The 12,344-nt window shown below is 37.8% G+C and overlaps 1 protein-coding gene across 2 annotated transcripts in view; it reads right to left on the bottom strand.

Annotated features, from left to right (window-relative positions):
• Positions 1-6,339, bottom strand: part of C5H6orf132 (chromosome 5 C6orf132 homolog) — a 41,402-nt gene extending 35,063 nt beyond the window's left edge. The window contains exon 1 of one of the 2 annotated variants that reach the window (XM_032217534.1): positions 5,763-6,339. In XM_032217534.1, the coding sequence (XP_032073425.1) occupies positions 5,763-5,910 (148 nt within the window). In that variant the 5' untranslated portion in view covers positions 5,911-6,339. The remainder of the gene's footprint in view (positions 1-5,762) is intronic. The other variant, XM_032217535.1, reaches the window with a different exon arrangement.
• Between the last annotated feature and the right edge of the window lie 6,005 nt (positions 6,340-12,344).

Below are 12,344 nucleotides of genomic sequence, written 5' to 3'. Positions count from 1 at the left end.
TGATCTTATTTCAGAAATGGAATTTTTCATCCTTTCTTCATTTTTAGAGCAGTAAATAGTAGTATCTTTAACATTAAAAGGTACATGAAGAGAATTAATGTACCAGGAATGCGGCAGCACAATTAATTCAAGTCAATTAATCTTCATTTAAAGCTAGGATTCACAGCCTTCTTTAGAGAGTTTTAAGCCATCTTGATTTGATTTGATTTGATTTATTGCATTTCTATGCCGCCCTATTCCCAGAGGGACTCAGGGCGGCTCACAAACCGAAGTAAAGGGGGGGATACAAACAGGAGGAAACAACGGACAGACAACTACAACAATTTAAAAACAATCCACAACCACACAATTCAAGTGGGGACAAGGAGCTCGTCAGCCCCAGGCCTGTCGGAACAGCCAGGTTTTAAGGGCTTTGCGGAAAGCCTGAAGGGTGGTGAGGGTCTGAATCTCCACGGGGAGCTCGTTCCAGAGGGCCGGAGCAGCTTCTTGAGGTTGAGTTGAAATATTGGAATGACAAAAATATGCCTCTTTTATATGAATTTAATCAGATGTTAGACTTTTCTCTTTACAATTTAGCCAGGAAACAGTTAACTCAAAGAACAAGAACCCCAGAGCTCTAAAATAAAAATAATTTATTTAATACGGTATATAACAAAAGAATTACAATAAATTCGAAGGAGATGCTTATTTATAGGCAGTAAAAATATTGTCCATCTCTTTATACTTTTGTTTTTAAAAAGTTGACACGTGGAAATCGATCTTTTTGTGAAGCTGGGATAATCTGTATTTATGACCATCATTTTGCTATTTGTTCTTCCTCTTATCATTATGAAAAATACTTATTGCACCAGGTTTAAAAGCAAAACCCTAATTTAAGATGTGATTTGCTGATTTGTGGTCAACAATGTTGAATTGCATCATCTCATTTCATACAAACATATCAGAATGGACTTGTGCTTCTACTAACTCTTAATATGATATAGCTTATACCAGTTTTTGCTAAAAGGTAGCCAGGTATGTTAGAAACAAATGTAGTCAGCTCTCAGAATTCCTAGCGATGCTACACTTTGAGATCTGTCATTAATTAGGTAAGCCTCTGGTTGTGATTGGCACTGAAAATGCTGTGCATGTGTTTTTTTAAATAAAAGTAAATAAATGAATATGCCTAGTGCTCTAGATTCATTGGTAGCAGTATTTAGGTTGGGAAACAATCTTGAATTCTAATGTTTATATTCCCTATATGATCAACATCTTCCAAAGAACTTGCTAATTGTAACCTCTAACTCTAAGCATTATGCAGAGTGAAAGCAGTAAATAAGGAATCAATGAGAATAACTCCATAAGTGAAGATGAGTATTAGGAGATAGATGTACCCTGTATATAAATTCAGAGCTGCCTAAATGGCTCATTTGAGGGCTTATTTCACTTAGAATGCAAAAGGACAAGTAGAATTTGGTAGTTAAGAGAATTTCTCAGTTATTCTTACAATATTTATTCAAGTCAGTTCAAAACATTCAGGATTGTTATACTATTGGAGTTAAACTGTAAAATGAAAAACCAATTTTCCCCTCAGTCTGCTGTCAAGGTTAAATATTAAACACTAAATTAGTGTTTCAGAAACTTGACATATTTAAGAAGTTTGTCAACGTTCAAAATTCCCCAGTAAGCATGTTGGCCGGGTTTTAGGAATTGAAGTCCAAACATGTCAAAGTTGACGACTTTGAGGCACATTGCACCAACCAGCAGAATGGTTTATATCCCAGGAACATTTGTGGAAATAATTCATCAGTGATAAACTTGACTATATTTCAAGCAGTTTCTCAGAGGTAAGGTGGAAGAAAAGTTAAATCTGTTGAGAACTTGCAAGGAACTTTTTACAAAATTGAACATTCTTGAAGATTGGGTTGTATTTACAAAAAATGACATCATCTTCCTAATCACTATATAATTAATTTGATAGGTAAGGGATATTTTTCAGATATGTAGAACACTGTTGTGTCATTTTCCTGCATTACACATGAGAGGTGTAGCTGCATTTTATGTTGAGTACATCCATAGCTTTAAGGTTAGTATAGGAAAGAGGGAAGGGCCAGAGACTAGATCCAGAAATCTTTGAGTCAGTGACACCCACAAGCCCACACCCATTGCAAGTTGGGTAATTTGTGTTTACTTTGCAATTCATTTATGCAAAACTAAGGTGAGGTTCAAGCTGAATTCAACTATTTTTTTAGTCCATGCAGCATAAAAATGTTGTAAACATTTCATTCAAGGAGCTGTTTAATATATAGGCATGGGGCATTTTCTGTGTTATGTTTAGCTATTCATTTACCTCAAACAAATAGCTTTCTCAAAGAAAGCACCAAGGCTTTGGATGTAATTTTCCACAGTACTCCATGCTAATCACAAGCATGGATGGACCAGAGCAATGTTACATCATATAGAGCTGTGATGGTGAACCTATGGCACATGTGCCAGAGGTGGCATGCAGAGCCCTCTCTGTGGGCACCCACGCCGTTGCCAGATGCTTTTCTGGTTTATGTTGCCTGCTGGCCAACTGGTCTTCACAGGCACTGGAGTGCCTGAAAAAAGCTCCAAAATGACCAAAAAAATTGCTGTTTTTCAGGCCATTTTCAAGCAATTTTTTTGGGCCAAAAACAGCCTGAAAACACCCCAAAATATGCTCCAAAATCAAGTATGAGTGCACTGTCCTGCTGGTCTTTTGGTTTCTGTTGCTCTGGTGTGGGCACTCGGTTCTGAAAAGATTCACCATCACTGATATAGAGCAAATGTCCTCAACCTCAGTTTGCAAATTCCAAATTCTCAGTGGTATGTGAACTGACTGAGGAAACATGACGAATAAGTATGCAGGTTGGGAAAAGGGATCATAGAAATATAGCAATAACATGTTCTCTTTCAAAGGATGTGCAGTCCAATGTTAGCAGCAGAAGGATACAGAGATAATTATTGGAAATACAAGAAAACAACTGACTGAATTTTATTTCTATACCTGTATTGGACTAATATACTGTAGCTAAGGCAGCAGATCTGCTGAAGGCATGCAGGGCAGTCTATGTATCATATACATATCTATGGATAACCATGACATAGTCTCAGGCTGACAGGAAGGACAAAGTAATGTTAGAACGTATTGTTTCTCAGAAAGAATAGTGGAAGCTTGGAACCAACTTCCAGCAGAGGTAGTGGATCATCAATAACTGAGTTTAAACATTCTGGGGAAAAACAAATGGCCATCATCTGACAATTTTTTTAAAGAAAATCAATTAAAAATAATATAGAAAAAAAAAACCCTAAAGGGCAGATTCAATGAACCACTAGGTCTTTCTCTGCCATTAATTTTCTATGTTTCTATGGCTTTATAGGACTCAAATGCAAAAGTTTAAAAAGGGATGCTGTTATTCTTCCAGCTGAATATTATTGCCTCATCTCCCTTAAGAGAGAGTTCAAACTGCATGCTATTGCATTTTTGTATGTGATAGAGAGGAAGGAGACATTAAATTTGATTCCCTTTGTCAACCTTGCCCAGTGCGCACAGACTTACTCAACTCATTATCCACATTATGCACGGTCCTTGCTGGGAAATAAATAAATGTTCACTTCTGTTTTAAGATTAACACAAAGGTCTCAGGTAAACAACTAGAATTCTTGTGAGCAAAAATTGTCTCTTAAATATTTACAAAGGAACCTAACGTAAAATATTTTTTTAGGATTCCCCTGTTTATTCCATCCTTGATATGAACATAAAATCATGTTAGCAATTTTGCCTCCATTGAGCCACATCCTAGATACTGCCGTTTTAAATCTCATTTCCCTGTGACAGCTATAATTCCCCTTTGTGAAAAACAGTGCATTGATCTATGCATTGATACATTTATATTTCACGTCATTCTTCTCTTTTTCTTTGCACAGGGAAGATTTGATATCGCATAGCCTGAATTATCATGACAGAAGAGAGAAAGAAACATGTTGTGTAGGGGACAGATTGCTCAGCTTTGTATATATTACAAACAGAGCATGGAACCAATTTTAAATATTTGTGCAACAAAGAATGAAAACAAACATTGATTAAGTCTTCCTCATTTCTTCTAGAGCTTATTTTGGAACGACACAGAAAAGGGAATCCTGGGCTGAAATTTAAGTGTAAGAAGGAAGCAGAGTCTTCTAAATATTTTTTCAAGACTAATTCCATAATAATGCTGCATGGTAAGCAGTCAGAGGTCCTTCCTCTTGGACACTGCATTGCCCCTTAGGCTGTTCAAAGTTATAGGTTATACTGAAGCCTCTCATGATTCAACTGTGTTTTCATTTTTACAGACATATTATCATAGGTATACCTTATGCCTGAGGGTTGAAAGTGTATGTGGACAGGAGTAAGAACTACCAATATGGAATGTGAAGAATAGCAACAAAGATGTCCTTTATAAATTTAATTCTTTAGCTTTTCAATCAAAATATGCACACCTATTCAATCTTGACAGCTTAGCAGCCCACCAAAGAAAGAATATCTGAATGTAATCAGGGCATCTCAAAACACATATCTCTAACAGTCATACCTAGAACAGATCAAATGTCAACAGATACTATCTCAAACTGAAATAGTTTTAAGTCTTTAATTAGCAAGCTCTATTTAACTTAATTAGGAACAAGTCAAAGGATAAAATTTCCAATTTCTTTAATTTCATAGGGTTTTCTCTCTCTCTCTCTCCCTCCCCCCCTCTCTCTCTTGACAAAAAAAGTGTGTGTGTGTGTGTGGGGGTCTCAGATCTGGGCTGCAAAAATCAGGAAAGTGGCAAAGAAACCTCTAACTTTTTGCTGCCATTAGGTGGTTGTACAAATTTTGCATCTCAGAAACAGAAATCCTAAACAAGAAGCAGCACTCCTGGATCCTGAAATACTTACAGTATATATGCTATGGAAGCAAAACATTTTGTTTCTGGAGCTAACATATGGGCACAAGTTGCATAATTTGGTGACTTTTAAAGACACCACTTATGAAGAATTTTAATATGCAGTTTCCATCTATTCCATTGGCCTTTGCATTCAATTTGTCTGGACAACCCCTATCTGAAGCAAATAAGTGTTGCATGGCTACCTTGATGGAAGAGATCTTAAATTTGCAAGATTAATTCTATATCATGGACACTCTGCATTCCAAGTGAATTCAGAGTTCGTACCCACCCATCTGAGCCTGAAGGCTATTGTACCACAATTACAGGCTGCAAGAGAGAATTACCACCTACAGAACAAGTCTTTTGCTGTCATTACCAGAGGCCACTAGCGCATAGGCATCTAAAGGCCTCCTGATGGCTGCAATCAGAACAATTCTAATCCCATATGAAATGACAAACATTTTATTAAATTGACTCAGGAAATCAACTTCTCATTTTGCTCTTTAAACAGTGTTTTAAGAGGAGCTACAATTGGAATCTGCTGTACTCATTCTTATGTTTAATTATTTGAGACGGCGCAAGGATCCAGGTTTTACAGGTTACAGCATGTTTCCATTTCATCCAGTCATTCTTACCAAATACTTAGTGTAGATTTCTAGCCGAATTGTTGCTTAATATAGACCTCTTGGAGTACAAATTGAATGTGCACAGCACTGCCACCCCAGTAAAAGCTCTGATGGCTGGATCAGTGCTACAATACAGAGCCCTTTTAGTTGAAAGACCACAACTAAAGTATAAATCCGTTCTCCTTTTCCTTCCCACTCTCCCTTGAAAACTCAAAGAAGCCATACTGACCTGAGGTTTTCAGGCTGTCAGAGTTGACCTCTTGTGTGAAGATCCAAGGAGGGTTGGTGACAAAGAGGGAGCTTGTAGAATTGTTGCTGGCATGCTTTTTCCCAAAGAGTCGGCTAAAAGTTCCCTGAACCGAATTATGCTTCTTCATCCTTATTTCTGCTTTCCCTAATGTTTCTTAGCTCCTCCGTTTAGCAAAGCATATTTCCAGTTTGCTCGGTTACCACCTAGCACACAGAGCTCCAGCAGGTGTTAGTCTGAGGAACTCTCTTTTCAGCTGCTTTAAAGCTAAACCACCTGAGCAGGTAGAGGGCTGGCTGCTATTACCTGGCCACACCCCACAGCACTCCTTCCGTCACATTCTTTCCTTGCTGCTACAATAAGTCATTGTTAAGCCCAAAACAGTTCTTTACCTCTGAACTGATGAAGGTCTTCCCCAGGGCAGTGCCACGTCCCAAATATAACTATAAGCTCTACAGTGCTTCCCTGGAAAACTGCAAAAAAAAAAACACAACCCAAGCACACTGTCCATCCAGATGTTCAGATTAAAACCAAATAAACATGTATGTATTTGTTAGCAACACAGATTCTCCAGCCTGCCAGGTCAATATTTATTTAACTTTAGAACCTTGTCTGTTTGTTAAAGGTTCAGAAGCAACATTTCTGAATGTGCATTTTAAAAGAAAAATGGCTGTATTTTCTTTTTAGGTAAGTTTCATGCATGCACAAGAACTCAGCCATAGCAGAAGTCCAGAAGCTGAGGTCTTAAGACCTTCAAGAGCCTCTGAAAATCTGAAATGTGACCATTATGTGTCATCCAAAGGTTATCACCAAATTGTCACGTTTAATGTCATTGAAAGGAAAAATGATGAATATAATATATACTAGAGATGCTGGAGCAAGTGCTTCAGGGTACACAAGCATAGGTACTATTTGTAGGAATGACCTAAAGCAAACGTGTCTTTTTGTGAGAGCACAGTGCAGCTGCAGAAAGTAATCACACAGTCAAGGGGAGAGAAACAGTTGCTTCAAAGAGCTTTAGACAGGTGCGTACATGAACACCTCCAAACATTCCAAAGCACTTCGTGGCATGACATATGAATAGCATAGCATAGCATAGCATAGCATAGCATAGCACAGCACAGCACAGCAAAACATATAGCATAGCATAGAATACAACTTTATTGTCACTTTAAATGTACAGTTATCAGCATACATTAAAATAAATTATCATTGCATTTATCATTGCATTCATCTCTCAAAGGATGACTATTATGCATATTCCCACTTACATAGAGAAACATCGCAATCTAGTTCGAATGTACATGGCGTTTTGCCATATACATGCCGGGGAAAAAAGAATCCTGCAAATTTACAAGACAGATGCATAAGGAACAAAACTGTTACAGAACTTAGTAGTCTTGCTATAAATACTTTGAAACCTTAATCGTGCACCTGTAAAAAGTGGCCAGGGCAGAAGGAGAAATATGTGCTCTTCTCATTTGATGCAAGAAATGCAAACACTGTTTTGCATGCTTCACCAAAGGTAACGTATGAAGAGACCATCAAATTTGTAGTAACTACACCCCCAGATACTTAACACTGTTGACTACCTCTACCACTGCAGCCTTGATACAAAGTGGAGTATGATTATGCTGACTTTCTAAAATCAACAATGATCTCCTATTGTTTATTCAAAACCAGGTTATTTTTTTAATACACCAGTCCACCAAACCTTTACCTCTTCCCTATAAGAATCTTCACTGTCATCCTGGATAAGACCCACCATTGCTGTGTTATCTACACACCACAATATGATTCATAGCAGTCTTGACACAGCAGTCATGAGTCATCAAGGTGAACAGTATTGGACTCAAGACACAATCCTGTGGAACTTGTACTCAAGGAGATGAAATTGGAACCTTTTCTTCCAACTCACACAAACTGGGGCCAATAAGTGAAATCAAATTTTGTTGACCTGATCCCATTCAAATTTTGCAGGGCAGTTGCAAAATTTTATGTGTGAAGGAATCTAGAAATGATCCTGAAAGAATCGTTGATGAGGGACTTAGAGAAGCAATTATGTACAAGTACAACCATAGTTTGGACTAGAATTTCACTTGCTAAACAAATAAGTTAAGTAAGTCCCATCTAATTTTACTACTTTTTTGCCATAGTTGTTAAGTGAATCACTATGGTTAATGGATCACATAGTTGTTAAACAAATATAGCTTTCCCCCTTGACTTTGTCAGAAGCAGGCTGGGAAAGTTGCAAATGACGCCAGAATCCTGCAACATGCTAGTTGCCAAGCACCTGAATTTTGATCACATGGCCATGGGGATGCTGCAAAAGTTGGAGGACCAGCCATAAGTAACTTTTCTCAGTGCCATTGTAACTCTGTACCAGTGGTGGGTTTCAAAATTTTTTAGAACTTCTTCTGTAGGTGTGGCCTGCTTCATGGGAGTGGCTTGCAGGCCATGTGACTGGGTGGGCGTGGCAAACTTGCAAAATGTGGTGAAACTCACTTAACAATGCTCTTGCTTAGCAACCAAAATGTTGGCATTTGAAGCGTGCAAGTCTTAAAGCTGTCAAGTCACAAGACCCTTGCGCCCCTAACCCTTTAGAAACAATCCCCCAGGGGTGTTCAAACTTGACAGCTTTAAGACTTTAAGGTTTAGATAGGACTCTTAGAGGCAGGTGGGGCAATTGGTGAGCCAGCCAATCAGTGAACGGCAGGCGGGAGGGCAAGCATGGTACAGATGGGCAGGGGGAGGGAGCTGGAACCAGTTCTAAATGGCATGGTAGATTTGTGGAACCTCTTCTATAGAAAAGGTTAGAACTGGCAGGAACCCACCCCTGTTCTGTATAGACATACCTATGGTCTATGCAATGTTTCTTAATTTTGGCATTTTAAGACATGTGGACTTCAACTCTCAGAATTTCCCAGGCAGCATGCTAGCTGGGGAATTCTGGGACTTGAAGTCCACACATCTTAAAAACATCAAGGTTGAGAAACATTGGTTTAGAAATTAAAGCAAGTATGAGAAGAAACTCAGTGATTATTGTATAAAATGCGGCATAGAAAAACACCAGTTTCCAAATTTCTCTTATTATACCTTACTATAGTGAAGAACACTCTTGGTATCCCTGTAGCTTGTTGAGCCTGGAAAGGGATGACGGTGTGACCCTTGGACTAGAAGAAGTCAGAAACCCTGGACTTGGGCATTGGTGAATCTTTTTGTGAAAGATAGCAGTCCCTGGAAATTCTTCATATAGCCTTTCTAAGAATTAAGAGGAGACTGTTTCCAGGCTGAAATATAGGGATGAAAGAAAATCTGCTTTTCAAGCAGGAAATGACTTAATCTTTATTATGAATCGTTATGTTGTCCTGACTTTGACGTTTGCTTATCGTTCAAATGTCAGATATATCATACACACATAGATATGACATATTATGTAGAACAGTATTTCTTAAAGTGGGATTTGAGAATCCCTGGAGTCCCCAAGACCTTCTCAGGGGTCCATGAAATCAAAATTATTTGATAATTATTTGATATTGAAGATATTTGAGAAAATTTAAAACAATGTTAATTTTATTATTATAAGTAGTCCTCGACTTAGAACATTTCATTTACTGTTGAAAGTTACAATAGCAATGAAAAAAAGTGACTTATAACTATTTTCACACTTATGACTGTTGCAGCATCCCGATGGTCATTTGCATGCTTGGTAAGTGGTTCATATTTATGACCATTGCAGTGTCCCAGGATCATGTGATCATCTTTTGCGACCTTCTGACAAGCAAAGTCAATGGGAAAGCCGGATTCATTTAACAACTATGTTACTAATTTAACAACTGCAGTGATTCACTTAACAACTGTGGCAAGAAAAGTCATAAAATGGGCAAAATCCACTTAACAACTGTCTTACTTATCAACAGGAATTTTGGGCTCAATTATGGTGGTAAGTTGAGGACTAACTGTATTTCCTTTTTTTTAAAAAAAAGAGGGTTTTATGAAGAATATTATTAAACCTATTTTTATATATATATGTGTGTGTGTGTGTGTGTGTGTGTGTGTGTGTTTTATTTGTGCTGATCTAATATATATATATATATATATATATATATATATATATATATATATATATATATATATAGTTTAATAAATAATTTACATGATTAAATATTATTGTAGGAATGCATACTCTAGGAATTTTAATTTTTAAAATTGTAGCTATTGTAAATATAATCCATAAAAACAAAAACCCTTTTGTGATCCTCCATAATTTCTAAAAGGAAGAAGGGTCCTGAGAGCAAAATGTTTAAGAAACACAGATCCCAAACATTGTTAGATCCATGACAATGTGGAGAAGATAAATGGCACCTAGATTGCCAAAATACTTATTGCTGTCTTGAAATGCTAACAAACCAATGGAATAAACTGTGATGCTATTACATTGGATGGTAAGTATCTTCTCTAAAAAAAACTGGAAAATTCCATTGAAGGATATTTTCACTCAGCTTTTAAATTACTTCAGTAAAGTGCAAATATGGTGTGAAAATGTGAAATTAAGATAGATGTGAGAATTCAGTAGTTGCTACTGAAATTCCGGATTTCACTCCAGTTGGACAATGATACTATCATAAAGATTAATCTGCGGCAGAGACAGGAGGAACTGCAACAAACTGGATTCATGCCAAAAGGATTACATGTATAATACAACATTGTCACTACATCATGATGCATATTTTTTACCCTGGCGTCTGAGATAAATATTAAGTTGCAGCATTTGTGAAGTGATATCATTGCTACCCCTTCCCCTCTGCAGACACCTGTGGCTCAGTCAGCTGCCAGGAAAAAAGATTTGGGAGGGGGAATAGTTCATTACATTGTGATGACTCTCTGATGCACATTTCTTTACTTGTATCAGGATGTGACACACAAATATGCAAGGGGTGGAGTTGTATTGTGATGTATACGATAATGCATGTTTTATCATTTTACTGTAGTTGCCCACAGATTTTTGGTCAGGGGACACCATTAACACTTTGAACCAAAAGCTGCAGAGACAAGGCAATGATGTAAAAAAAAAAAAAGGATGGAGCCCTGTACAGCAGGGGTGTCACATTCGTGTCATCATGGCAGCATCATGTGACATATCGGGATTTTTTTTGCTAAACTGAGCATGGGCGTGGCCAGCACATGTCACATCTAGTCGCGAGTTTGACAGTCCTGCTATACAGTATACATCAGTGGCTCCACAGTTTTCTTTTTCCCCTGGCACTATCACCAGCTGTTCTTTTATTTCCAGTACGCACATGTGTGCCAGCCAGCTGATCTTTGTCGGTGCCGGACAGTGGTGGGATTCAAATAATTTAACAACCGGTCCTCTGCCCTAATGACCAGCTGGGTAGGTGTGGCTTGGTGGTCTTGTGACGGGGTGGGTGTGGCCAACTCAATGTCACTCAGGTCAATAGGTGCTTTGCCTTAGCTGTTACAATGTAATAAGGGTTAACCAAAGAGGCAGTTTCTGTAAGCAGGGCAATAAAGATTAGGATAGAAACAACACCAGAATGTTTCTTCCCTGCCTTCCTTACAGGATTAGCCCTGTAAAGTGGGGAAAAACCAGAAGGAGATTTATTCCAACAACAGGTTCTCCCAAGTGCTTAGAAAGTTACCAACCGGTTCTCCTGAATAGGTGCGAACTGGCTGAATCCCACCACTGGTGCCGGAGTACTGGAAAATGCCCTGAAAATGCCCCCCAAAACAACCTGAAAATGGCCCCCTAAACAGCCAAAAAACAGGCATGTGCACACTGGCCAGTTGGTCTTCAGGTTTCTGGTGCGTGCGTTCCGGTTTGGGCACATGGTGCCGAAACAGTTTGCCATCACTGGACTAGGCCTTCTAATTTGGAAACCAAGGAATATGTATAAAATACAGAAGGATGAGAAATGCTAGATTAGATTTAATTAGGACCAGTCCTAAAAAAGCACTAAACTTATTTAAGCAAGAATGATCATTTACAATAGATTAGTTACATTTATCTCTTAAAATCAGGTGTTTGTTTATAAAAGCTGAATTATGAGACTATAGTAGTTATAGTTCTTAAAGAACAAAATATGTTTATGCAGCTACGAGATCAATTCCCTTCTACTTCACTTCATCAGCAGAAAGTACATCAATATGAAAGACATCTGTTAACCAAAATATGCTGTCATGCTGCATATTTTAGAAAATTAACAAGCTAAAGAATTAATTTCATGAGACATTAAATATTTATGAAATATTACCTGCTGTTTAAGATGCAACGTTGAGAAATGTGTCATATGCTTATAGCTTTTTCTTACAACCATAATTTACCAGGACTACTTGAAACACTTAGAATTTGGGGGGTTAAGCTTCATTTATATCCAAATGGCCATTATTCCTTGTAAACCTGACTGAACTGTCAATCAGAATGTAAATTTTATTTTAAGCATTGTTCCAACTGCAAGAAGAATTTTGCAAGTATATTTAAGTTTGATGGACAAATATACGAACAAATCAGAGAAACACCCATGGGGTCACCACTTTCAGGTCTCA

Source organism: Thamnophis elegans, chromosome 5, assembly GCF_009769535.1.
Source record: "Thamnophis elegans isolate rThaEle1 chromosome 5, rThaEle1.pri, whole genome shotgun sequence".
Lineage (NCBI taxonomy): Eukaryota > Metazoa > Chordata > Lepidosauria > Squamata > Colubridae > Thamnophis > Thamnophis elegans.
The sequence above is the reverse complement of the archived record's forward strand: the minus strand, read 5'-3'. Positions and strand labels throughout refer to the sequence as shown.